The following is a 27648-nucleotide window of genomic DNA, read 5'->3' as shown; positions in this document are numbered from 1 at the left end:
AGCCTCTTCAACAAGTGGTTCTGAGACAACCCCCCCCCCAAAAAAAAACCCACACAAACATGAACAAGTTTAAAGGTATTTCTACATTTTTAAGCTGTATAAAAATTCAGTTTATAATGACTAAGACCTTAATGTAAGTCTGAAACTGCTAGAAGTAAATTTAGAGAAAATACTTCAAGGTTTAAGCCTAGAAAATGACTTTCATAAAGAAATCTAATAGCTCAATAAATAAATTCAAAGAGGACAAATATGATGTCATGAAATTAAAAATCTTCTGCACAACAGAGGAATTTATTAATTGAAGAGACAACCTACATAATATGTGAAAAAATTTACTAACTATGGATGCCCAAGAAGTAGCTATAATATGTAAAGAGCTCAAAAATGAAATAATCTAACCACCAAATTGCTTAATCAATAAATGGGCTAAAGAAACAGACAGGCAGTTCTTAAAATATGGATAAGTGGTCAATAAATATAAAAATGTTCAGCATCCTTAGATATCAGTTGTGGTAGCCCACATTTAACTTGATTTCCATCTGGTGTCCATTCTGACTTAAAAGTCATTTGAGTTCAAGTTTGCCTGCTCTGCTTGCTCAAGTATCCTTGAGGGCTGTGAAAGAGTTCTGATAAAGCCCAAGGGAGAGAACATTCTTGCCCAATAGCGAGAACACATTGTCTATTTAGATACAGGCTGTTAAATGCCAGCCAAAGGTACATCTAGGTTAAAAATATTTTAAAAACTGTTTGCAGGACTCATTGGGATAGGTAATTGTAGTGGCATTGCAATTGTATGCTAATAAATAAAGACTGCCTGAAGATCTGAGAGGAAAACAGTCCCACTGGTGAGCCTTACAGAACAGATTATGGTAACACACACCTTTAATCTAAGTAGCCATAATGACACACACCTTTAATCCCAGTAACCACACTAGTTGCCACAGAAACTGGGCGGTGCATACCTTTAATGACAGTGCTGCATGCCTTTAATCCCAGCCCTAGAGAAGATTATAAAATGGGGGCAGGAGGGAGAGCTCTCAGTCACACAGTCTCGTTCTGAGATTCCAGAAGGCAGGATTGCCATTTCAGACTGAGGTCTCGCTGTTTTGCTTTTAGGATCTTCAGGTTGAACCCCAATTTCTGACCCTGAGCTTCTATTAATCGTGTTTCAGGTAATGAGGCTACTGGCTACTATATAAATCATTATTGAGGTTCTTTAAAAATCTAAAAGTAATGTGAACACATGGTCTCCCAGTATCACTCTGGTGTATATACCTGCTGGACTATAATTCAAAATATCACATAGATCCTTGAACATCTATGTTTATTGTAATTCTATTTGTATTATAGTATTGTTCTATAATTTGTCTAGGTGTCTGATAACAGATGAACAAATAAAGGTAAATGTGGTGTTACACAAATTGGAATTTTATTCAGTCATGAAGAACAACATACATTATGTCATTGCAGTAAATATGGATGTAACTAGAGTTCATCTTAAGCAAAATAGGCATATATGTTTTCATTTTGTCTCTCTAATTTAGATTTCTTACCTCATTAGTTTCTCAAAAGCCACACTGTAAGATTCTAAATTTCTTCTGTTATTCATTGCCTTAGTTAGGGTTTTTATTGCTATGGAGACACTATGATCATACAAGTCTTAAAGGAAATATTTAATTGGGGCTCACTTATAGTTTAGAGGTTTAGTCCATTAGCATCATTATAGGAAGTATGGTGGCATGCAGGCAGGCATGGTGCTGGAGAGGTAGCTGAGAGTTCTACATCTGCATCTGCAGGCAGCAGGATGAGACAGTAAGCCACTAGGCCTGTCTTGAGCTTCTGAAATGTCAAAGCCCACTCCCAGTGAGAACTTCCTTCAATAAAGTCACACCTACTCCAACAAGGTTACACCTTTTAATAGTGCCACTACCTATAGGCCTATGGGGGTCATTTTTATTCAAACCACCACACTCATTTATAGGTCAGCATTCTTAAAGTTTGTAAGCCTTGTTTTGTGTCTTACATATAATGAATCTTGGAAAAATTTCTACGTGTATTTAATGAGAAAATAGACCCTCTTATTTAGTAGAATGTTCTTTAAGTTTTATGTATTTGATTTATAAACACAACCTGAATCCAATGCTGTGCTATGATTCTCCTGTATGGATAATCTATCTACTTTGAAAATGGAAAACAAAAGTATACAACTATTATTCTGTTTCTATGGTAATTTATAATTCTGTTATATTCACTTAATGTGTTTGGTGCTCAAATGGTAGATACATACAGATTTATGATAGTTACATCTCTATGGTAAACTGACATATTATATAATGGTACTTTGTTGTCATTTGCTTCTTTGTATCATTCAAAGTCTATTTTACCTGATATATCCGTAATAATTTGAAAGGAACATATTTCTACTTTTTCATGTTTAGTCTATTTTATCCTTATATTTAAAGAAAGTGTCTTTTGGGAGTTGGTTGTTAAATTTTGTTCTTAAGTAATGAAGTAATTAGGCATGTTTTGATTTGGGGTCTTAATCCATTTGTATTTAAAATAATTGTTGATAAACAATTTTCTGTCTTTCTCACAGTCATTTAGTTCTTGCTTTCCTTCTATTGGCCACATTCATTTTTGACTGATTTTTGGCATGTTTTATTTTTTGTTTGTACTTTTATTAGTATTTTTTGTGGTTACCATAAGGTTCATATTAAACAAGCTTTGGGTGTCTATTTTTATGCTGACATCAACTTTAGTTTAGATGTATGATAATTCAACTTTTACTTACCTGTAAAAATTGCATCATGATTCATAGTTTTCATTGTATATCATATACATCTTTAATGAATAGTTATTTTAAGTAAGTTTTATCTTTATACCTTTACATTCAAATTCAAAAACTAGACATCAAAGTATCAAATAATCCTATTAAAAATGGGGTACAGAGCTAAACAGGAAATTCTCAACAGAAGAATCTCAAATGGCTGAAAGACATTTAAGGAATTGCTCAACATCCTTAGTCATCAGGGAAATGCAAATCAAAATGACTCTGAGATACCTGTCAGAATGGCTAAGATCAAAAACACTGGTGACAGCTTATGTTGAAGATGATGTGAAGTATGGGGGACACTCCTCCACTGCTGATGGAAATACAAATTTGAACAGTTACTTTGGAAATTAGTATGGCGATTTCTCAGAGAACTGGGAATCAAACTTCTCAAGGCCCAGCAATATTACTCTTGGGCATATACCCAAAGTGTTGGAGCCCACAAGACTATACAGTAAATGTACAGTTGACAGATTGATTAAGGCAGACCCACGAGTGTACAATTTATGGGACAACCTGTTTTTCAGAGCTGCAGGAACATTTGTCTTTTGGAAAAGTCACTGTCATATCTGTAAAAACCCTGTGAAGCCATGATTTTTCCCTTCAAAATGGAATTCATTCTCCCAAACACTTTTGCAGTGTAACTTCTGCACAGGCAGTGGAATGACCTTGCTCCATTCCCCCACTTCATGAGGCCTTAGAGCGATAATATTTACTCTTTGTTCTAACAGTCAAATTTACATAGAGTCAGTCACACAAAACTACCTGCTAACAGACACGTAGAGATTTCTATAGCAGACAAGACAGGCACTGAGCAGGAAGGCAGCATGCCCCACCTTTGCTAACAAACACAAATCTAGGCATCCCCAAAACTGGTTATCACCAAAGAGGTTAGATGAGGAAAATGGGTGAATTTAGGATTCAGGGATGTTTAATAACTTTATCTAATGGTTTGGAAAGTCAGTTATTTCCCTTTGAATATTGGCTCTTTCTTGGATTGGGCCACCTGTTCTGGAGTACAGCTTTGTCAGGTTCTACCTGTCCTTTTTTGTGATTTTGATATGCATATTATCATTGTTCTTGCCTATGAAATTTTCCAACTACATCTGTAAAAAACTAGAAACCTTGTGGAGATCACTGTATTCTCCTTATAGCTTTTCTTCTCTTTGCTACTTCTTCTACTTCTTCTCTTTACTCTCCTTCTTTCTTTGTTCTTCTTTGTTCTTCTTTGTTCTTCTTTGTTCTTCTTTGTTCTTCTTCTTCTTCTTCTTCTTCTTCTTCTTCTTCTTCTTCTTCTTCTTCTTCTTCTTCTTCTTCTTCTTCTTCTTCTTCCTCCTCCTCCTCCTCCTCCTCCTCCTTCTTCTCTGCGCCTCTTCACTTCACTTTTGCCCCTTACCCCAAAAATAAAGAACACACAGAGGTAACGTACATGAGTTAATCATTTTACCCTCAGATCCTCACCTGCCATAGACATCCAATTCTGAGCCCTTAGTGAGTACCGAGGCTAGTACTCAAGGCCCTGATACCAAAGGATGCACAATCGTACCACAAGAAATGTTTATAGCAGCCTTATTTGTAATTGTCAGAACCTGGAAACAACTCAGATGCCTCCAACTAAGGAATGGATAAAGAAAAGGTGATGCATTTATACAATGGAGTGTTACTCTCAGCTGTAAAGAACAATAGCATCATGAAATTTGCAGGCAAATGGATGGAACTAGAAAAAAATCATCCTGAGTGAGGTAACCCAGACCCAGAAAGACAAACACTGTATATGCTCACTCATAAGTGCATACTAGATGTAAAGCAAAGGATAACCAGATTACAGTCCACAGCTCCAGAGAAGCTAGGTAACAAATAGGACCTGGATGCATTGACCTCCCTGGGAAGGGGAAATAGATGAGATCTCCTGGGTAAACTGGGGGTAGGGGAGCAGTAGAAGGGAGGGGTTGGAGGGATGAGAACATGAGGGAATGGGATAGTCGAGTGGGAATGGGGGAAGGACAGAGAGGGAGCCATTACGGGGTAGGGAAAAACCTGATACTAGGGAAATTCCCAGGAATCCACAAGGATGACCCCAGCTAAGACTCCTAGCAATAGTGGAGAGGGTGCCTGAACTGCCCTTCTTTTGTAATCAGATTGGTGACTACCCTAACTGTCATTATAGAACCTTCATCCAGTAACTGATGGAAGCAGATCCATAGCCAAACACCAGGCCAAGCTCTGGGAGTCCAGTCCAAGAGAGGGAGGAGGGATTATGTGAGCAAGGTGGGGGGATGTATCAAGATCATGATGGGGAAACCCACGGAGACAGCTGACCCAAGCTTGTGGAAACTAATGGACTCTACACTGACAGTGGTGGAACCTGCATGGGAGTGAAGCAGGCCATCTGCATCTGGGTGACAGATGTGTAGTTTGTTCTTTTTGAGGGGCCCCTGGCAGTGGAACTAGGATCTATCCGTGGTGTATGAGCTGTCTTTTTGGAGCCCATTCCCTATTGTGGGATACATTGCTCGACCTTGGTGTGGGGGGAGGGGCTTGGTCCTGCCTCATCTTAATGTGCCAGGCTTTGCTGACTCCCCATGGGAGGCCTTATCCTTTTTGAGGAGTGGGTGGGGGTGGGTTGGAGGGGAGGTGGGGCAGCAGAAGGAGGGGACAGAGAGGGAACTATGGTTGGTATGTAAAATGAATAAAAAAATAAAAATAACAAAAGATGACTGAAAAATATTATAGTACTATTCCTTGTTAGTCTATATATTTACTTTTCTATATTTGTATTCAGTCATATTGCTGTTTTGTATCCTTTTAATTCAAAATACTGCCCTATGGTGTTTCTTGAAAGGCAAGGTGATGATGTCCTTCAACTTTTGATTGCAAGGGACAATCTTTGTCATTTTGAAGCCATGGTAGGCATAACATTCTTGTTCAGTAGTTTTTTTTTATTTAAGTATTTTAAGTAGATCATCCTACTCCCTTATGTTTTGAAGATTTGTTCTAAGAAAGTGATAGTTTTATGAGTTCCTTTTTATGTGAAAAGTCACTTTCACTGTTTTCAAAATTCTTTCTTTGCTCTTGAATTTTAATCATTTAACTAAAACATGACTGTGTTAGTTATAATAATTAAAGAAAAAGAAGCCATGAACTGGAAAAGAACAAGGCAGGTTAAATGGGAGGAGTTGGAAGGAGGAAAGGAATGGAAAATGATGTAGGATTATTTTATTTAAAAAAAATAAAGAATTTAAATATGGCTGCTGTGTAAATTTCTTTTAATTCATCTCATTTTTGATCAGTTATCCTTCTTAGATCAGGACGATCAGGACGTCCTTCTTCTTCCTCAGAATTGTGAACTTTTACGTACTGTTTCCTTAAATAACTTTTCTACATCTTTCTTTTTGTCGTCCCTTTGTGAAATTCCACACTACACACGCTGATTCGTTTGATGATGGTCCATATTTGCTTTTGGCTTTAAAAGTTTTCTGAGTTCTCCTCAAACCTCCCTTTCTCCCCTTCTCTTCCCCTTCCACCCTGCCTTCTTCCCCCACCCCCATGCTCCCAATTTTGTCAGGCGATCTTGTCTGTTTCCAATTTTCAGGTGGGTCTATATATGTTTTTCTTTGGGTTCACCTTATTACTTAGCTTCTCTAGGATCATGAACTATAGGCTCAATGTCCTTTGTTTACGGCTAGAATCCACTAATGAGTGAGTACATACCATATTCATCTTTTTGGGTCTGGGTTGCCACTCAAGACAGTGTTTTCTATTTCCATCCATTTACATACAAAGTTCAAGATGTCATTTTTTTTCCACTGAGTAGTACTCTAATGTGTAGATGTGCCACACTTTCTTTATCCAATCTTCGGTTGAGGGGTATCTAGGTTATTTTCAGGTCCTGGAAAAGGAGGGAAGAAGGGGAGGGTTGAGGAGAACTTGAGGGAATGGGATAATCGAGATGGAGGAAGGACAGAGATGAGAACAAGGAAAGAGAAAGCTTGATTGAGGGAGCAATTGTAGGGTTAGCAGAAACCTGGCTCTAGAGAAATCCACAAGGATGACCCCAGCTAAGACCCTAAGTAATAGAGGAGATCTTGATTTGCCCTGTGGTCAGACTGATGAATATCTTAAATATCGCCATAGAACCTTCATCCAGCAACTGATATAAACAGAGGCAGAGACCCGCATCGGAGCAGTGGACTGAGCTCCCAAAGTCCAGTTGAAGAGTGGGAGGAATGAGAATATGAGCAAAGAGGTCAAGACCATGATGGGTTCACGCACTGAAACAGTCTACCTGAGCTAATAGGAGCTCATCAACTCCAGCTGGACTGGGAAGGAACAAGCATAAGACCAAACTAGACCCTCTGAATGTGGTTGACAGTTGCATGGCTGGGGCAGACTGAGGGGCCACTGGCAGTGGCACCAGGATTTATCCTACTGCATGTACTGGCTTTTGGAAACCTATTCTCTTTGGATGTATACCTTGCTCAGCCTAGATATAGTAGCGAGGGCCTTGGACCTTCCCCAAAGCAATGTGCCTTGCCCTCTCTGAGGAGTGGATGGGGAGTGGGGTGTGCAGATGTGTGGAGGGAATGGGAGGAGGAGAGAGAGTAGGAACTTGGATTGTTTTTTTTTTTAAATCTAATAAATAAAAAGTCTTTTGAATTCTTTTTTTCTACTCTGACTAACTGACAAAATTCCAAAGATTTTTGTGTACTTAACTGATATTTTTTGCTTCAGCTACATTATTTGTGACAATAATGACAGTAGACATCTCGTTATCCATATTAATGATTATTTAGTATGTCAGCAATTGTCAGAGTGCTAAAAACAGTTCAACTGTGGTTAGAAAACTAATTCCTGCGAGTATTAACATTAATACCTTTTGATACATATGCTCATAGTATTTTCTCCTTGTATATGAAAGTTTCTTTGTTGTGTTATTATAGAAATATGATTCAGGATAGTATTTTTTGATAGTGTTGATGGGGTAGCCTCCGTAGCACGTACAAATCATGAATGCATTTGAATTCGATATCTTTCTTTCTTTCTTTTTTTTTTTTTTTTTTTGGTTTTTCGAGACAGGGTTTCTCTGTGGTTTTGGAGCCTGTCCTGGAACTAGCTCTTGTAGACCAGGCTGGTCTCGAACTCACAGAGATCCGCCTGCCTCTGCCTCCCAAGTGCTGGGATTAAAGGCGTGCGCCACCACCACCCGGCTCGATATCTTTCAATACTAGTAAACACTCACTTGATAGTAAGGCTCTTTAAAAAACATTTTTTTTCACAGGAGATCGCTTCCTATGTATAACCCCAGCAGCACAGACATTAAGGGCAACATTGAATAAATGGGACCTCCTGAAACTGAGAAGCTTCTGTAAAGCAAAGGACACTGTCATTAAGACAAAAAGGCAGCCTACTGACTGGGAGAAGATCTTCACCAACCCCGCTACAGACAAAGGTCTGATCTCCAAAATATATAAAGAACTCAAGAAACTAGACTTTAAAAGGATAATTAACCCAATTAAAAAATGGGGCACTGAACTGAACAGAGAATTCTCATCAGAAGAAGTTAAAATGGCCAAAAGATACTTAAGGTCATGCTCAACCTCCTTAGCGATCAGAGAAATGCAAATCAAAACAACCTTGAGATATCATCTTACACCTGTCAGAATGGCTAAAATCAAAAACACCAAGGATAGCCTTTGCTGGAGAGGTTGTGGAGAAAGGGGTACCCTCATCCATTGCTGGTGGGACTGCAAACTTGTGCAACCACTTTGGAAATCAGTGTGGCGGTTTCTCAGAAAAATTGGGATCAACCTACCCCTGGACCCAGCAATAGCACTCTTGGGAATATACCCAAGAGATGCCCTATCATATGACAAAAGCATTTGTCCAACTATGTTCATAGCAGCATTATTTGTAATAGCCAGAACCTGGAAGCAACCTAGATGCCCTTCAATAGAAGAATGGATGAAGAAAGTGTGGAATATATATATACATTAGAGTACTACTCTGCGGTAAAAAACAATGACTTCTCGAATTTTGCATGCAAATGGATGGAAATAGAAAATACGATCCTGAGTGAGGTAACCCAGACCCAAAAAGAAGATCATGGGATGTACTCACTCATAATTGGTTTCTAGCCATGGATAGGGGCCACTGAGTCTATAATTTGTGATCCTAAAGAAGCTAAACAAGAGGGTAAACCCAAGGAAAAACATATAGATATCCTCCCAGCTATGGGAAATAGACAAGATTGATGGGCAAAAAATGGGAATCTTGGGGGGTGGGGTGGGATGGGGATGAGGGGAGATGGGGAGAGAAAAGTGTGAAGGAGAGGATGAGGGGAACTGGGGGAATCGGGGTGATTGGGGTTAAAGGAAGGTTGGATTGGGGAGCAGGGAAACTCATACCTTAGTTAAGGGAGCCACCTAAGGGTTGGCAAGAGACTTGAACCTGGAATGGCTACCAGATGCCCAGGGCAATGTCCCCAGTTAGTTCATTGGGGCACCTGAGGATAGGGAACCTGAAATGAACCTATCCTATAATCATACTGATGAATATCTTGCATATCGCCATAGAACCTTCATCTAGCGATGGATGGAGATAGAGACAGAGACCCACACTGGAGCACCGGACTGAGCTCCCAAGGTTATAATGAGGAGCAGAAGGAGAGAGAACATGAACAAGGAAGTCAGGACCATGAGGGGTGCACCCAACCGCTGAGACAGGGGGGCCGATCTATTGGGAGCTCACCAAGGCCAGCTGGACTGCTACTGAAAAAAACCTGGGATAAAACCGGACTCTCTGAATGTGGTGGACAATGAGAGCTGACGAGAGGCCAAGGAGAATGGCACAGGAACTTTCATCTGGCGATGGATCGAGAGAGAGACAGAGACCCAATTTGGATCAACCGTCTGAGCTCTTAAGGTCCAAATGAGGAGCAGAAGGAGGGAGAACATGAGCAAGGAAATCAGGACCACAAGGCGTGCACCCACCCACAGTGACAGTGGAACTGATCTATTGGGAGCTCTCCAAGGCCAGCTGGACTGGGACTGAATAAGCATGGGTTGAAACTGGACTCTCTGAACAAGGCGGACAATGAAGGCTGATGAGAAGCCAAGGACAATGGCACTAGGTTTCGATCCTAATACATGAACTGGCTTTGTGGGAGCGTAGCCTGTTTGGATGCTCACCTTCCTGGACCTAGATAGAAGTGGGAGGACCTTGGTCTTCCTGTAGAGCAGGGAATTTGGACTGCTCTTCAGTATCGAGAGGGAGGGGGAGTGGACTAGGGGGAGGAGAAGTGGAGTGGGGATAGGGGGAGGGGAGCGGGGGGAGGGGGCAATATGTGGGAGGAGGGGGAGGGAAATGGGAAACGGGGAGCAGTTGGAAATTTTAATTAAAAAAGAATAAAAAAACATTTTTTTATTTTTAATCACACATGTGCATGTGTGTGTGCATGTATGTTTGTGCATGTGTGTGTGTGCATGTGTATGTGCGTGTGCTATGTGCACATGAGGACAGATGCCTACAGAGGTAAGGAAAGAGTGTTTGATCCTTTTGCATTGCAATTACTGGCAGTTGTTAGCTGCCAGGCATGGGTTCTGGGAACTGAACTCTAAAGAACCATGCGTGGTATTAAGTGTGAGCTACCTTTCCATTTCTAGGGCTAACTTTTCATGAGCATCATCTCCCACAGTGAAACATTCTCTTTTACACTTAATAGTGAATAACAAGATAATATGAATGGACCATTTAGCTTCCACTGGTTTATAGGACCACGAATAACAACTCAAACTATTTTTCAAATGTTAGAAACCTGCATGTAGTCTCGAACATTTTGCCAGAATCTTTTACATTGAACTCCATGGCCGAGTATAATTAAGCATGTCAGTAGTGAATTGATCACTTATGTAACAAATGAATTAAATATGTTCTTTACCATTCTCCCTAAGGTGTCTTAATCTTTACATTTGGCTTAAAAATATGATATAAAACCAAAGAAAATATCTTACAGAATAACAGTCTATGATACTACTTACTGATTTTTAAATTGGGCTCCACTGAATTTAGAATCACACCTCCCTCTGATTACACTAATTTCAACAGGATATATTTTTAAGTGATTTTATCTTTCATATCTGAGAAAAGATACATAAAACCAAATACACAAAATGCTAGCCATTTGGGGAGTTTTTACTTCTTAGTGATTTTTATTCTAACTCACACTCACCAATCATCTCCCTCACTTTCCTGTCTAACATCTCTAAGCTATTAAAAATAATTGTGGACGGGTCACTTTCATTACTCCACTTGTACTTAATAGAAAAAAAGGTGTAATTTAACTCAAAGTGTCTAGTATAGAGAAGTTTATCAGTCATTCGCTTTAAATATTCTTTCTTATTGCCCTATGAAAAGTCAGAAATGAGCATTGGATAAACTGCTTACTGCTTGCGACAGGAATCTAATTGAATGATTAACCACCTGCTAATTCTTTAAGCATTGCACTGTCATTCTAGGCACTGCTTTTAGCACTTGTCTCACAATGGTAGTGGAATCACATTTTCTATCAGCTTGTTTCTAAATCATTTTCTTTTCATTCCGGGCTGACTGTAATAGCATCAGTAATAGCTTTGACCATGCATATTTAGTGAAGTAGACCTAGGCTGGCTTTTAATAGGCTTCACAGGCACCTTTCTTGCAGTTTCTAGCAGAATGCCATTTCTCAGGCATGGTTTAGCTGAGGAAGGATGAATAGGCATAGGCTCTTCTTGGCACGGAATTATGGTATAATTCTGCCACCTCTATGGCCCTTAGGAAAAGCAGCACTGGTGTCAGGGATATGTTTGGTACTTTTTTGTTTCACTATCTTCATTCAAATTCTCTATTTATTTTTTCTTTTAATCTTTTATAGCATTTTTAGAAGATTTATTTATTTATTATGTATACAGTATTCTCAGTACTCTGCCTGCAGGCCAGAAGAGGGCACAGATCTCATTACAGATGATTGTGAGCCACCATGTGGTTGCTGGGAATTGAACTCAGGACCTTTGGAAGAGCAGGTGGTGCCCTTAACTACTGAGCCATCTCTCCAGCCCTTATAACATTTTTATGATGATTACTTTGACTATATGTTTGTGAGACATTGTCTTTCTCTGTAGCTCAGGCTGGCTTTGAACTAACAATTTTTCTGAGTGCTGGGATAACTGACACATATCATCATGACCAACTCCATATATTTTCATGTCATTAGTATCTCTTTCTAGCTATTTATATTTTCCCTTTGGAAAATATTCTTCTATTTAATAATTTCCCTGAAGTCTTTGTGCTAGTCTATATGGTACATTCATTGTGCCCGCCTGTATAGACTCACTCTCAATAACTGGCCTGTTCAAACATGTATGCTGCTCCCGTGTATCACTTTTCGTAATAATCTTCTTGCTTCTTGAGTACTCCAGAGTGATGAGGACACATGAAACAGACGCTAATGCTTTTGGAAAACTCTCAACACATTCAAAGTGGATAATCTTTGATTCATTTTTTTCTTACCTGTGACAGGAGAGTAAGGTGTGTGTGCGCGCGCACACACACACACACACACACACACGCACACACACAAATCCATCAAGGTAAATATGAAAAAAGTCAGTCGTCAGAAAGGCTGGATGCACCTCCACAATAGAGCTACAAGCCAATAAAAGACACAATGACTGAGAAAAATCCCTAAACATCTCCCAGAGAACACAATGCTATGTAACCAAACCATCAAGGGTTCTGATACTTAAGGGATATGTGTAGGGATTTTGAATCTCAAACCTGTCCTGGCTGGATCTTTAGCCTATTTCCATTCTTTAGAATGTCCCTTCTCTTGTACAATAAACTGTTTATTTTTATAACTGTCATTATGTCCCTAGTCCATTCATTTGTTTTAGAAGACATGAAGCTGAAAATCTCAGTGGGTACTTGTCTGAATTCAGAAGCATACATATAACCATTGATGTCACAATCCAGGAGGTAAAGTACATTCATTTCTCCCCATTTTCAGTTTCCCTGGAGCATTTGGAAATGGTGGGAAAGTCATGATGATACCCTGGGGGAACTTGAACAACTTTTTTCTCTTCCTTTCCTTAGTTTATGGTATCCTGTAGCCTGTAAGAACGTAATGCTAGAATCCAGCTGCTGCTTACGGCACAAACCTATAGCAGCCCTTCCCTACTTATAGAGAGATGCCAATAATCACCCTATTGAGATATTGTCTGTGAATGTATATAACAGACTTCCAGGTGCCCAGATCTCTCACCAGGGAAAATGGGGTTACAAAAAAGTATTGGTGGTCACATATCCTGCTCCTTATTTTCTTCCCTGCCTTGAATCAGAAGGCCTTGCTGTGGCTCTTGCTGTGAAACCATCCCCGTCCTCTGGAAGAGGTCCACACTTTAGCTATATGGGCCTAGATTTCTTCACTTCAGAGCCTCTTCATCCTGTTATCCATCTGTTTATCTGCATGCCCACAATGTTAATAACTTTTCTACTAAACACTATATTCCCAACGATATGTCTCAGTATCCCATCGAATCTCCCTCCAAGATGTTTTAATGCCTAGAACCTCTTCCCTGCCATAATGGGATGTAGGCTGGGGCAAAGAGGTGTTCATTGATCAATTGTTGCTTAGAATGCAGTTTAAGTTTGCATTACATTTACCAAGCATATTGATCCCCCAAATCATGATCCCATTGCTTAGGATTATAGCACTCCTGAAGGGATTCACAGACATAGGATGACAATAACATAATCACAAGGCTTAAAAACTGTATTAAAAACTTCATTAACTATAAGAAGACCAGAAAGGTGATTAAAAGAAGGGACCAACCCCTCCTGACATGACCACCTTACAGGATTGAGGGTATTCATTGAAAAAGACTGGCAGATAAAAAAAAAAGTAAAAGGTGGCTTCACTGATTCCTCAAGCATTAACCTAGTTCTCTCCAAAGGTAGACAAAAGAACTTTTACTTTGTTAACATTAAAGTATGTGTCAAGCGTGTTCATAATTATGTTCATGTAATTGTTTATAGGCCATTTTATGTTAAGACAACATGGGACAGTGTTCAGTTTGTCCTTAAGACTTCCCCGAATAAATAACTTAGTAACAAAATCTGTGGTTTCATGTTTTTCCTTTTCCTGACACAATAAAAACATTTTTGGTGAAGTAATTATAAACTGTGTGTATATAGGACTGCAAGTATTTTGGAAATTCTTCTTTTAAAGATTTATTTATTTATTACATATACAGTGTTCTGCTTGCATGTATACTTGTAGGCCAGAAGAGGGCACCAGATTTCATTACAGATGGTTGTGAGCCACCAAGTGGTTGCTGGGGATTGAACTCAGGACCTCTGGAAGAGCAGTCAGTGCTCTTATGCTCTGAGCCATCTCTCCAGCCCTTGGGAATGCTTTAATAGGCCTGATAGATACATACTGCCATATAAACTTAGATACTCTAGACTTTCACAACTTCTTCAAATAGTAGTTTTCAGTCTATTAAATGTATTATCAAACCTTAAAGTGTTGTCTATACAAAAGAACACTGATTGGAGTCATAAAAGAATGATTAAGTCATAAAATTTAATGTTAAAAGGATAGATTTTGATCAAGATTTTCATACATAACAGGTTGTAAAGGAAACAAAGTTAAATAATATTTTTCATTTTTAATAACATCACAGGTACCAAAATTATCTCTATATATTATATATTAAAAATAATTTTGTTTGGGGCTACAGAGATGGTTCAATATTTAAGAACATTTATTATTTCCAAAGAGGACCTAGGTTTACATCCCAGTATCCACATGGTAGCAAACAGCCATCTAAAACTCCAGTTCCTAGGGATCAAATGTCCTTTTCTGACCTCTAAGGGCACCAGGTACACATACAGGGCATAGACATATATGCAAATAAAACATTTACACACACAAAATAAATATCAACATAAAACACCCTTTGTTAGATTAAATTATATGGATTTCTTTTCTACACATTCAGTGGGCCTAGTTCAGTCCTAGATAGGTTCCCCAGCTGTCAGTCTGGAGTCAGTTTGATTTCTTATTTTATTTTCACCTGATATGGGTATTAAAGTAACGCCAACTTTTTAAAAAGCAATTTGGAAATGCTCCTTCTGTTTATAATTTTTAGAAAATAATTTAAGAAATATTGCTTGTAGTTCTTCTTTGAAAGTCTGATAGAATTCTTCTGTGAATCTGTCTGGGCCTGGTCTTCTTTTTAGCTGTAAGGCTTTTTGTCAGGGCTTCAAACAGAAAGTTATCTTTTCTTGTTTTAACTTTGATGGTTTAGATGAATCTAGAAATTCATCCATTTCTTTTAAGTTTAATAACTTAATGGAGTATAGGATTTTAAAGTATTCCTTCATAATGTTCTCAATTTCTCTGGTATCTGTAGTAATGTTTCCCTATTCATACTTACTTATGTTAATTTTATTCTCTCTCTCTCTTTTTTTTTCTTAAGGAGCTCTGCTGAAGTTTTATTAAAGGAAAACTTTCCTGGTTTACCTTTCGCCAGTCTGTTCTGGCATGCTTCTAATAATATCAGAATCACCTGGGTCAATGATAGCCAGCATGCATACTCTGTAGTGTTTCTACACGCTGTGCCCAATTCAGTGTTATTGCCACTGTAGTGATGGGCACCAGTTTTAGCTAACCTAGTATAGTATTCTAGTTCAGATTTCCTGAAAGCTGGGCAGTTGCTGGTGAGGATAACCAATTTCGCTTTACCCTGTCTGATTATCTGCAGAGTTTGTTTGTATCCCAGCACGTACTTTCCACTTTTCATAACAAGTTGGAGCCTAGAGCTGATCAACACCAGAGACTTTTTCATCTTCTTTGCAAAGAGGTCCATCTTCCAGCTTTAGGTGTGAGATAGCTCCCAACCAAGACCAGCCTGCCTCTCCTCAAAAGACCGCGGTCAATGAAGACTGATGAGAAGCCAAGGACAATGGCACTAGGTTTCGATCCTAATACATGAACTGGCTTTGTGGGAGCTTAGCCTGTTTGCACGCTCACCTTTCTGGATGTAGATAGAAGGACCTTGGTCTTCCCGCAGGGCAGGGAATTTGGACTGCTCTTCAGTAACGAGAGGGAGGGGGAATGGAGTGGGGGGAGGAGAAGAGGAGTGGGGATAGGGGGAGGGAAGTGGGGGGAGGGCAATATTTGGGAGGAGGGGAGGGAAATGGGAAATGGGGAGCAGGTGGAAATTTTAATTAAAAAAGAATAAAAATAAAAAAAAAAAAGACCAAAGACTAAGGGGTCACTCAATTTTTTGTCTTGCTTGTATTGTTTTCTTTGCTTCTATTTTGTGATTTTATGCTCTCATGTCTTAGGTACTTTTATCTTTTCATAAAAAAATAAAAAAACACTGTGGCCAAGCCAACTTATAAAAGAAAACATACGATAGGTGCTGAGAAGTCCCATCTGGATGGGTGAGTGTGTGCTATCCTGGGGCGGACTGTCCCGGTAGAGAGCACAAACGCCCCCACCCCAGCTCCTGCTGCAAGGCTTTCTTTCCTACACACCCGCCCCCCACCCCACTCCCAAGCCTGCCTTGTCTGCAAGGTCCTTTACTGTGGAACAGTTTCCTGCCCTTTCACTAAGGCTACCAACCCAGAGCAGTGAGTGCCTGACTAGAGGGCAGGCCTCAAGGTCCCCGCCAGGGAAAGCGGGCCCCCGCTGCTGGGGCTGCAGTCTCTGCTGTGATCTCCTGGACCTGCTCTGCCTGCGCCCTACTTCCCTTAGTCCCTGGCTCATTGGGGCATCCAGGAGTTCCTGTGTAGGTGCCGAGAAGTTTCATCGGGACGGGTGAGTGTGTGCTATCCTGGGGCGGACTGTCCCGGTAGAGAGCACAAACGCCCCTCCCCCAGCGCCCCCACCCCCAAGCCTACCTTGTCTGCAAGGTCCTTAGCTGTGGAACAGTTTCCTGCCCTTTCACTAAGGCTACCAACCCAGACCAGGGAGTGCCTGACTAGAGGGCAGGCCTCAAGGTCCCCACCAGGGGAAGCAGGCCCCTGCTGCTGGGGTTGCAGTCTCTGCTTGTGATCTCCTGGACCTGCTCTCCCTGCCCCCTATTTCCCTTGGTCCCTGGCTCATTGGGGCTACCAGGAATCCCTGCATAGGTGCTGAGAAGTCCCATCGGGATGGGTGAGTGTGTGCTATCCTGGGGCGGACTGTCCCGGTAGAGAGCACAAACGCCCCCCCCCCCAGCTCCTGCTGCAAGGCTTTCTTTCCTACACACCCGCCCCCCACCCCACTCCCAAGCCTGCCTTGTCTGCAAGGTCCTTTACTGTGGAACAGTTTCCTGCCCTTTCACTAAGGCTACCAACCCAGAGCAGTGAGTGCCTGACTAGAGGGCAGGCCTCAAGGTCCCCGCCAGGGAAAGCGGGCCCCCGCTGCTGGGGCTGCAGTCTCTGCTGTGATCTCCTGGACCTGCTCTGCCTGCGCCCTACTTCCCTTAGTCCCTGGCTCATTGGGGCATCCAGGAGTTCCTGTGTAGGTGCCGAGAAGTTTCATCGGGACGGGTGAGTGTGTACTATCCTGGGGCGGACTGTCCCAGTAGAGAGCACAAACGCCCCTACACTAAGGCTACCCAACCAGAGCAGTGAGTGCCTGCCTAGCGGGCAGGCCTCAGCAACCCCCCCCCCGAAAGGGAGCGCAGGCACCTCCAGCTTGTACTGCAGTGTCGCCTGTGTTCTACTCGACCCCGCCCGACACCTTGCATTCGGCCTTCTTTACGCGGGTCATTGGAATACCACGCATCCATGTTTTGGTGTTGAGGAGTTCATCTGGAAGGGAACGGTTCCTGCCCCTACACTGAGGAGATACACCTAGAGAGTTAGTCACAGCAAAGACTGGTCCAAGATATCAGGCCTCTCCTGGCTCCATTTGAAGGAAAAGATGGGCAGGCGCCAATGCAAGAATTCCCCCAACAACTTGAAAGGCAACGTGACATCACCAGGATCCAGGAATCCCGAAATGAGAAGTGTACACCCTAATCCAGAAGAATTAGAAGAATTCGACTCAAAAGTGAATTTTATGAAAATAATAGAGGACCTTAAACAGGAGGTGAAAAACTACCACAACCAATTAGAGATTACAAACAAAAAGGTAGAGGAAATGAATAAATCTCTCAAAGATACCCAAGAAAACCAAGAGAAACAAGAAAAAGTAATCAAACAGGTAAGGGAAACGGTTCAAGACTTGAAGAATGAAGTGGAAGTAATAAAGAAAACACAAACCGAGGGAAGGATGGAGATGGAAAATTTGAATAAACGAACAGGAACTACAGAGACAAGTACCACCAACAGATTACAAGAGATAGAAGAGAGAATCTCAGACACTGAAGATACCATAGAGAAAATAAACACTCTCATCAAAGAAAACAGCATAACCAACAAATTCTCATCACAAAACATTCAGGAAATCTGGGACACAATAAAAAGACCAAACCTAAGAATAATAGGGATAGAAGAAGGAGAAGATCTACAGCTCAATGGTCCAGAAAATATATTTAATAAAATTATAGAAGAAAACTTTCCCAACCTTAAGAAAGATATTCCTTTGAAGGTCCAAGAAGCATACAGAACACCAAATCGACTGGATCAAAAAAAAAAAACTCCTCGTCATATAATAATCAAAACACAAAACATACAGAATAAAGAAAGAATATTAAGAGCTGCAAAGGAAAAAGGTCAAGTTACCTATAAAGGTAAACCTATCAGACTTACACCTGATTTCTCTATGGAAACCATGAAAGCCAGAAGGTCCTGGATAGATATACTGCAGAAACTACGAGACCATGGATGCAAGCCCAGACTACTATATCCAGCCAAGCTTTCCTTCACTATAAATGGAGAAAACAAAATTTTCCAGGATAAAAACAAATTTAAACAATACGTAGCCACAAATCCAGCCCTTCAGAAAGTAATTGAAGGAAAATCACAAACCAAGGAGTCCAACAATGCCCACAATAACTCAGACATCTAATGACCCTTCACCAGCACAACTTGAAGAAGGGAAACACACAAACTCTACTACCAAAAGAAAGAAAGAAAGAAAGGAAAAATGACCGGAGTTAACAACCACTGGTCATTAATATCACTTAATATCAATGGACTCAACTCACCTATAAAGAGGCACAGGCTAAGAGATTGGATACGAAAACAGGATCCAACATTCTGTTGCTTACAAGAAACACACCTCAACCACAAAGACAGACATCTACTCAGAGTAAAGGGCTGGGAAAAGGTTTATCAAGCAAACGGACCTAAGAAACAAGCAGGTGTGGCCATACTAATTTCTAAGAAAGTTGACTTCAAACTAAAATCAATCAAAAGAGATGGAGATGGACATTTTTTACTCATAACAGGAACAATTCACCAGGATGAAGTCTCAATCCTGAATATCTATGCCCCTAATATAAAAGCACCCACTTATGTAAAAGAAACGTTACTAAAACTCAAGGCAGTCATCAAACCACACACACTAATAGTAGGAGATTTCAACACTCCTCTCTCACCAATGGACAGGTCAATCAGACAGAAACCTAACAGAGAAATAAGAGGATTAAGGGAGGTAATGAATCAAATGGACTTAACAGACATCTATAGAACATTCCACTCAAATAAGAAAGAATATACCTTCTTCTCTGCAGCTCATGGAACCTTCTCGAAAATAGACCACATACTCGGTAACAAAGCAAACTTACACAGTTACAAAAAAATATCGGTAACCACCTGTGTCTTATCAGATCACCACGGATTAAAGTTAGAATTCAACAACAATGCTATCCCCAGAAAGCCTATGAACTCATGGAAACTGGACAGTCAACTACTGAACCACACCTGGATCAAGGAAGAAATAAAGAAAGAAATTAAAGTCTTTCTTGAATTCAATGAAAACGAAGACTCAACATACTCAAACCTATGGGACACTATGAAAGCAGTGCTAAGAGGAAAGTTCATAGCATTAAGTGCCCACTTAAAGAAAACAGAGAAAGCACACATTGGAGACTTAATAGCCCACCTTAAAGCTTTAGAAAGAAAAGAAGCAGATTCACCTAGGAGAAGTAGAAGACTGGAAATAATCAAATTGAGGGCTGAAATCAACAAAACAGAAACACAGAAAACAATCCAAAGAATCAATGAAACAAAAAGCTGGTTCTTGGAGAAAATCAATAAGATTGATAAACCCCTATCCAAACTAATCAAACGGCGGAGAGAGAATACGCAAATTAACAAAATCAGAAACGAAAAGGGAGACATAACCACAGACACAGACGAAATTCAGAGAATCATTAGATCTTACTACAAAAACCTGTATGCCACAAAATTGGAAAATGTAAAAGAAATGGACACTTTTTTAGATAAGTACCATATACCAAAGTTAAACCAGGACCAGGTGAACAATCTAAATAGACCTGTTAGTCGCGAAGAATTAGAAGTTGTTATAAAAAACCTCCCCACCAAAAAAAGCCCAGGTCCAGACGGCTTTAATGCAGAATTCTACCAGAACTTCAAAGAAGACCTAATACCTATACTCCTTAATGTATTTCACAATATTGAAACAGAGAAGTCATTGCCAAATTCCTTTTATGAAGCTGAAGTTACTCTGATACCAAAACCACACAAAGACACAACCAAGAAAGAGAACTACAGGCCAATCTCACTCATGAACATCGACGCAAAAATACTCAATAAAATACTGGCAAACCGAATCCAAGAACACATTAGAAAAAATTATCCATTATGATCAAGTAGGCTTTATCCCAGAGATGCAGGGCTGGTTCAACATACGAAAATCTATCAATGTAATCCATCATATAAATAATCTGAAAGAAAAAAACCATATGATCATTTCATTAGATGCGGAAAAAGCATTTGACAAAATTCAACATCCCTTTATGATAAAGGTCTTAGATTAGGAATACAAGGGTCGTTCCTAAATATAATAAAAGCTATTTATAGCAAGCCGTCAGCTAACATCAAATTAAATGGAGAGAAACTCAAAGCTATTCCACTAAAATCAGGAACACGACAAGGTTGTCCACTCTCTCCATACCTCTTTAATATAGTGCTTGAAATTCTAGCAGTAGCAATAAGACAACATAAGGGGATCAAAGGGATTCAAATTGGAAAAGAAGAAGTTAAACTTTCATTATTTGCAGACGATATGATAGTGTACATAAGCGACCCCAAAAACTCCAGCAAAGAACTCCTTCAGCTGATAAACACCTTTAGTAGCGTTGCAGGATACAAGATCAATTCCAAAAAATCAGTTGCCCTCCTATACACAAAGGATAAGGAAGCAGAGATGGAAATCAGAGAAGCATCACCCTTCACGATAGCCACAAATAGCATAAAATATCTTGGGGTAACTCTAACCAAGGAAGTAAAGGATCTGTTTGACAAGAACTTTAAGTCAATGAAGAAAGAAATTGAGGAGGATACCAGAAAATGGAAGGATCTCCCTTGCTCTTGGATTGGGAGGATCAACATAGTAAAAATGGCAATTCTACCAAGGGCAATTTATAGAGTCAATGCAATCCCCATTAAAATCCCATCAAAATTCTTCAAAGATCTTGAGAGGACAATAATCAACTTTATATGGAGAAACAAAAAACCCAGGATAGCCAAAACAATCTTATATAATAAAGGATCGTCTGGAGGCATTACCATCCCTGACCTCAAACTCTATTACAGAGCCTCAGTATTGAAAACAGCTTGGTATTGGCATAAAAACAGAGAAGTCGATCAATGGAACCGAGTAGAAGACCCTGATTTTAACCCACAAACTTATGAACACCTAATTTTTGATAAAGGAGCTAAAAGTATTCAATGGAAAAAAGAGAGCATCTTCAACAAATGGTGCTGGCAAAACTGGTTGTCAACGTGTAGAAGAATGAAAATAGATCCATATCTATCACCATGCACAAAACTCAAGTCCAAATGGATTAAAGACCTCAATATTAGTCTGAACACACTGAACCTGATAGAAGAAAAAGTGGGAAGTACTCTACAACATATGGGTACAGGAGATCACTTCCTACGTTTATCCCCAGCAGCACAGACATTAAGGGCAACATTGAATAAATGGGACCTCCTGAAACTGAGTAGCTTCTGTAAAGCAAAGGACACTGTTGCTAAGACAAAAAGGCAACCCACTGACTGGGAGAAGATCTTCACCAACCCTGCAACAGACAAAGGTCTGATCTCCAAAATATATAAAGAACTCAAGAAACTAGACTTTAAAATGCTAATGAACCCAATAAAAAAATGGGGTACTGATCTGAACAGAGAATTCTCAACAGAAGAAAGTCAAATGGCCAAAAGACACTTAAGGTCATGCTCAACCTCCTTAGCAATAAGGGAAATGCAAATTAAAACAACTTTGAGATACCATCTTACACCTGTCAGAATGGCTAAAATCAAAAACACCAATGATAGCCTTTGCTGGCGAGGTTGTGGAGAAAGAGGCACACTCATTCATTGCTGGTGGGAATGCAAACTTGTGCAGCCACTTTGGAAATCAGTGTGGCGATTTCTCAGGAAATTTGGGATCAACCTACCCCAATATCCAGTAATACCACTATTGGGAATATACCCAAGAGATACCCCATCAAATGACAAAAGTATCTGTTCAAATATGTTCATAGCAGCATTGTTTGTAATAGCCAAAACCTGGAAACAACCTAGATGCCCTTCAATGGAGGAATGGATGAAGAAAATGTGGAATATATACATATTAGAGTACTACTCAGCAGTAAAAAACAATGACTTCTCGAATTCTGCGTGCAAATGGATGGAAATAGAAAACACTATCCTGAGTGAGGTATCCCAGACCCAAAAAGAGGAACATGGGATGTACTCACTCATAATCGGTTTCTAGCCATAAATAAAAGACATTAAGCATATAATTTGTGATCCTAGAGAAGTTAAATAAGAAAGTGAACCCAAAGAAAATCATATAGTCATCCGCATGGAGAGGGGAAGTAGACAAGATTGCAGGGCAAAAACTGGGAACTTGCGGGTGAGGTGGCATGGGGCAAAGGGGAAATGGGATGAGAAACATGAGAAGGGGAGGATGGGAGGAGCTCGGGGGATTGGGATGGTTGGGATATAGGAAGGGAGGATACGGGAGCAGCGAAGTATATATCCTATCTAAGGGAGCCATCTTAGGGTTGGCAAGAGACTTGACTCTTGAGGGGTTCGCAGGTGTCCAGGAATATGTTCCCAGCTGGTACCTTGGGCAACTAAGGAGAGGGAACCTGAAATGACCCTATCCTATACTGATGAATATCTTGCATATCACCTTAGAACCTTCATCTGGCGATGGATCGAGGTAGAGACAGAGTCTCAATTTGGAGCAACGGTCTGAGCTCTTAAGGTCCAATTGAGGAGCAGAAGGAGGGAGAACATGAGCAAGGAAATCAGGGCCACGAGGGATGCACCCACCCACTGTGACAGTGGAACTGATTTATTGGGAGCCCACCAAGGCCAGCTGGTCTGGGACTGAATAAGCATGGGTTGATTCTGGACTCTCTGAGCATGGCGGACAATGAAGGCAGAAGAGAAGCCAAGGACAATGGCACTAGGTTTCGATCCTAATACATGAACTGGCTTTGTGGGAGCTTAGCCTGTTTAGACGCTCACCTTCCTGTACGTAGATAGAAGACCTTCGTCTTCCCGCAGGGCAGAGAATTTGGACTGCTCTTCAGTATCGAGAGGGAGGGGGAATGGTGTGGGGGGAGGAGAAGAGGAGTGGGGATAGGGGGAGGGGAGTGGGGGGAGGGGGCAATATTTGGGAGGAGGGGAGGGAAATGGGAAACGGGGAGCAGGTGGAAATTTTAATTAAAAAAGAATAAAAAATTAATAAAAAGGAAAAAAAAAAAAAGAAAACATACAATTTGGGGCTCATTGTTCCAGAGGGTAGAAAAAGCCATGACTATCTCGGTGAAAGGCACGGCAGCAGGCAGGCATGGCACTGGAACAGAGGCTGAGAGTTTACATGTTGAGACAACCAAAAGGTGGAGAGAAACTGGAAATGGCCTGGGCTTTAGAAACCTTAAAGCCTACTCTCACTGACATACCACCTCAAACAAGGCCACACCTAATACTTGTCAAAGAGTTCTACCAAGTGTGGACCAAACATTCCAATATATGAGCCAATGGGGGCCATTCTCAATCAGACCACCACATCTGATTTTCATTATTTCTTCATGTTTACTAGATTTTGTTTTATCCTTTTCAAACTCTTGCGTTACATTTTTTTCTGATTTTTTTTTAAATGTTGGTGGTATGAGGTATGGGTATCTTTCTTTAGAGAATTTTTAGTGTATCTGAGACATTTTGTTGTTTTATGTTTTCATTTTCACTTAAATTCTTGAATTTTTTTGTTTTTGTTTGTTTTCTTAGAGACAAGGTTTCTCTATAGCTTTGGAACCTGTCTTGGAATTAGTTGTTATAGACCAGGTTGGCCACAAACTCACAGAGATCCGCCTACCCCTGCCTCCCGAGTGCTGGGATTAAAGGTGTGCGCCACCACTGCCCAGCTAAATTCCTGGAATTAAAAAAAATATATTTCTTGATTTCATCTTTGACCAATTAACCGTTGGAGGCCATGGGAGTTGCAGCAGGTGACAGCTAGTGTTCAGATATCAATCTACTGAGGAGCGATCCTCTGATGGAGGAGAATCCTGTCTGAAGAAGACCTACTGGATCATCAACTCTGGAAACTGTTGCTTATGTCTGTAATTTCACATGTGCAAAGGTAGCTATGGTATCTCCCCTATACCTGCATTGTAGTGTGTAATCTCATATGATGTGCATATGTAATCTCATGACTGCATCTCAGTCTTATGGACACATATATCTGTGGATGATCACAAAGATGACTTCTCATTTATCTGTATAATTTTGATAGATAGAAAATATACTAGGATATGCTTTATAGCTAGATCTCTTGTCCCATGAGGACTGTAAAAAAAAACAACAAAACACTTAAAAGCCTGCTTTGTTTCTTTTACTCAAACTATACAGAATTAGCTCATTTTTTTAACCTCAGAGAAAGTTTAAAATAGACTGAATGTTTCTGTAAATGGATCTTAAGTTAAAAACTTTACACATATGCACAAGGTCAGTGTTGCAGATGTTGACTAAGGTTATTAACACAAAGCAAGCCAAAAAAATCAGGCCAATTCTTCATATGCCAAGTTTCACTGATAAGACCTGATTCTCTGTACAGATTTCTCTGCTGCTCGTATTACTGGGCACTGTGCCCCTGGCCTCTGATTACAATCTTACATCTGGAACCTTGAAACCTTGTGTTGCCATGGTGACTGGCTTGGTTCCTTATCGTTTACCCAAGGAATGTGCTGACCAATGAGATGTAACTCTTGTAACATTTTCTCCTATTGCCTCAAGTGTCCTGTTAAAAAAATGTTATTTAAGCTAGGAGAACAAAGAAGCCAAAAGGAATTGGAACTAGAGAGAACTGAAACAGAGAATTGAAACAAAGGAGAACTAGAAAGAATTAGAACTTAGAAGAAAATTAGAAGACAGAAAAATACACAGAATAATAAAGAGGGTGCCAAGAACAGCATGTGTGTGAAATTATTCTGTACCCCTCAAAGAGAAAAACCTTAAATTCAGCCTTGCTTCGCTGTAGATCTTTCCTTTGAACCCTGGGTGTAGCCTTGAAAGCTAGTCTCTTGAGTTACAATAATCAATGATTTCATAGTGTGTTGTTTAGTCTCTATGAAATTATATTATATCTTTTGTCATTTACTTAAAGTTTTACAGCATTGCAGTCAGATAGAACACACAAAGTTATTTCAATATTTTTGTTTTTGTTGAAAATTCTTATGTTTTAGGACACAATATGTGATATATTTTAGAGAAACATCAATTGGATGTTGAGTTGAACACATATATTTTTGTGTTAAGTGTGAAATACTATGTAGATATCTATTATGTCCATATGATATCACTTCATTCTGATATTTCTTGTTTATCATTTTGCTTATATGGCCTGCCTATTGGAGGCCATCTAAATTTAAATTTCCTACTATTATAGGTTGTCTGTGTCATGAAACCCAGTACTATGACTTTTTTTAAATGAAATTGGGTATACAAGAGTTTGGTGCATATATGCTTAGGATTATGATATATTTTTGGTATTTCTTCCTTGGTCAGAATGAATTGTGCTTCTTTACCACATCTGATTAAACTTCATTTGAAGACTATTTTTCCAGATATTGGGATTGTGATATCTGCTTATTTCCTGGTCACGTTTTCCATCTGTTCTTCCACTCTAATGAGATATTTATCCCTGAAGGTGAGATGAAGTCTCAGTAGGCAACATGAAGATGAATTTTGTTTCTTAATCCATTCAGTTAACCTGTGCCTTTTCAGTGGGTAGTTGAGGCTACTTATATTAAAAGTTATTATTAAAAGAAGTATATTTATTGCTACTTTTTTATACTTGTGTTCTCTTGGGTATGTTTTTTCCTTCCGGTTCAAAATATTGCTTCCAGTGGTTTCTGTAGGGTTGGTTTGGTAACATTAATTATTTTAGTCCTTTTAAATCATGGAAAGTTTTTATTTTCTTTTTCAACTATGACATAAAGTTTTGTTGAGTAAAGGAGTCTATGTTGGCATTTGTGTCTTTTCTGGATCTTGGGGTACATTGTTACAGGCTCTTCTGACATTTAAAGTGTCTATTGAGAAGTCAGCTATTATTTTAGTGGGTTTTCCTTTATATGTGACTTGTACTTTTTCCCTACCAGATTTCAACACCCTCTATTTGTTCTATATAGTTAGAGTTTTAACTATAATATAATGTGGGGAATTTCTTTTTGGTTCCTATTTGATGGTTTGTATGCTTCTTTTAGCTATTATTTTAGTGGGTTGTCCTTTATATATGTGACTTGTAGTTTTTCTCTCCCAGCTTGACACCCTTTATTTGTTCTGTATAGTTAGTATGTTAACTATATGATGTGGGGAGTTTCCTTTTTGATCCGATTTGGTGGTCTGTATGCTTCTTCTATCTGTATGGCTATGTCTTCCTTAATTTGGGGAGGGTTTTTTTTCTATAATACTGTTAAAGATCTTTTCTATACCATGACCTTGTATTTTCCTCCTTCTATGCCCATAATTCATACATTTGGTCTTTTCATGATGTCATGAAGTTACTTTAAATTCCTTTCTTGTGTTTTAATTTTTTCATATTTTTGATTATTCTAATTGTTCTACGTAATCTTCTATTCTGTTGTTTTATTTTCTGATGCATTCATACTTGTAAGTCTTTTCCCTCAATTTTCTGATTGGATTCTTGTATTTTTGAAAGTCCATTTTCATCTGACTTTAAATTTTATTGATTATTTCTATGCCTTAATTGAGTCCCATTTTCAAAGCCTGAATTGTCTGCATTATTATTGTTGTTGCTGTTATTGTCACCATCACTATTATTTTAATAAATTTAATTCAACCTGGAAAATATTCAGTCTGGACAATAGAATGAGCTCTAACTATTACATAGATGAGCCAGTCACTAAAGACAAATACTGAAAGAATACACTTACTAGGAAACATGATTTTGAGTGAGGTAATCCAGACTCAGAAAGACAATTATCACATGTACTCACTCATAAGTGGTTTTTAAACATAAATCAAAGAAAACCAGCCTACAAATCACAATCCCAGAGAACCTAGACAACAATGAGGACCCTAAGAGAGACATGCATGGATCAAATCTACATGGGAAG

The 27648-nt window shown here is 39.6% G+C and overlaps 2 protein-coding genes and 1 pseudogene across 6 annotated transcripts in view; 1 reads left to right on the top strand and 2 right to left on the bottom strand.

Annotated features, from left to right (window-relative positions):
* Positions 1–27648, bottom strand: part of Zc3h12b (zinc finger CCCH-type containing 12B) — a 200762-nt gene that overhangs the window by 37531 nt on the left and 135583 nt on the right. The gene's annotated exons all lie outside the window — the stretch shown is intronic.
* Positions 15386–15735, bottom strand: LOC130868449 (60S ribosomal protein L30-like; annotated as a pseudogene).
* Positions 27474–27648, top strand: part of LOC130868448 (endogenous retrovirus group K member 7 Gag polyprotein-like) — a 21969-nt gene continuing 21794 nt past the window's right edge. The window contains exon 1 of the mRNA XM_057760672.1: positions 27474–27488. Within this exon, the coding sequence (XP_057616655.1) occupies positions 27474–27488 (15 nt within the window). The remainder of the gene's footprint in view (positions 27489–27648) is intronic.

Source organism: Chionomys nivalis, chromosome X (assembly GCF_950005125.1).
Source record: "Chionomys nivalis chromosome X, mChiNiv1.1, whole genome shotgun sequence".
In the NCBI taxonomy this organism is placed as follows: domain Eukaryota; kingdom Metazoa; phylum Chordata; class Mammalia; order Rodentia; family Cricetidae; genus Chionomys; species Chionomys nivalis.
Note: the sequence above shows the minus strand (reverse complement) of the source record. Positions and strands in the feature narration are given on the sequence as shown.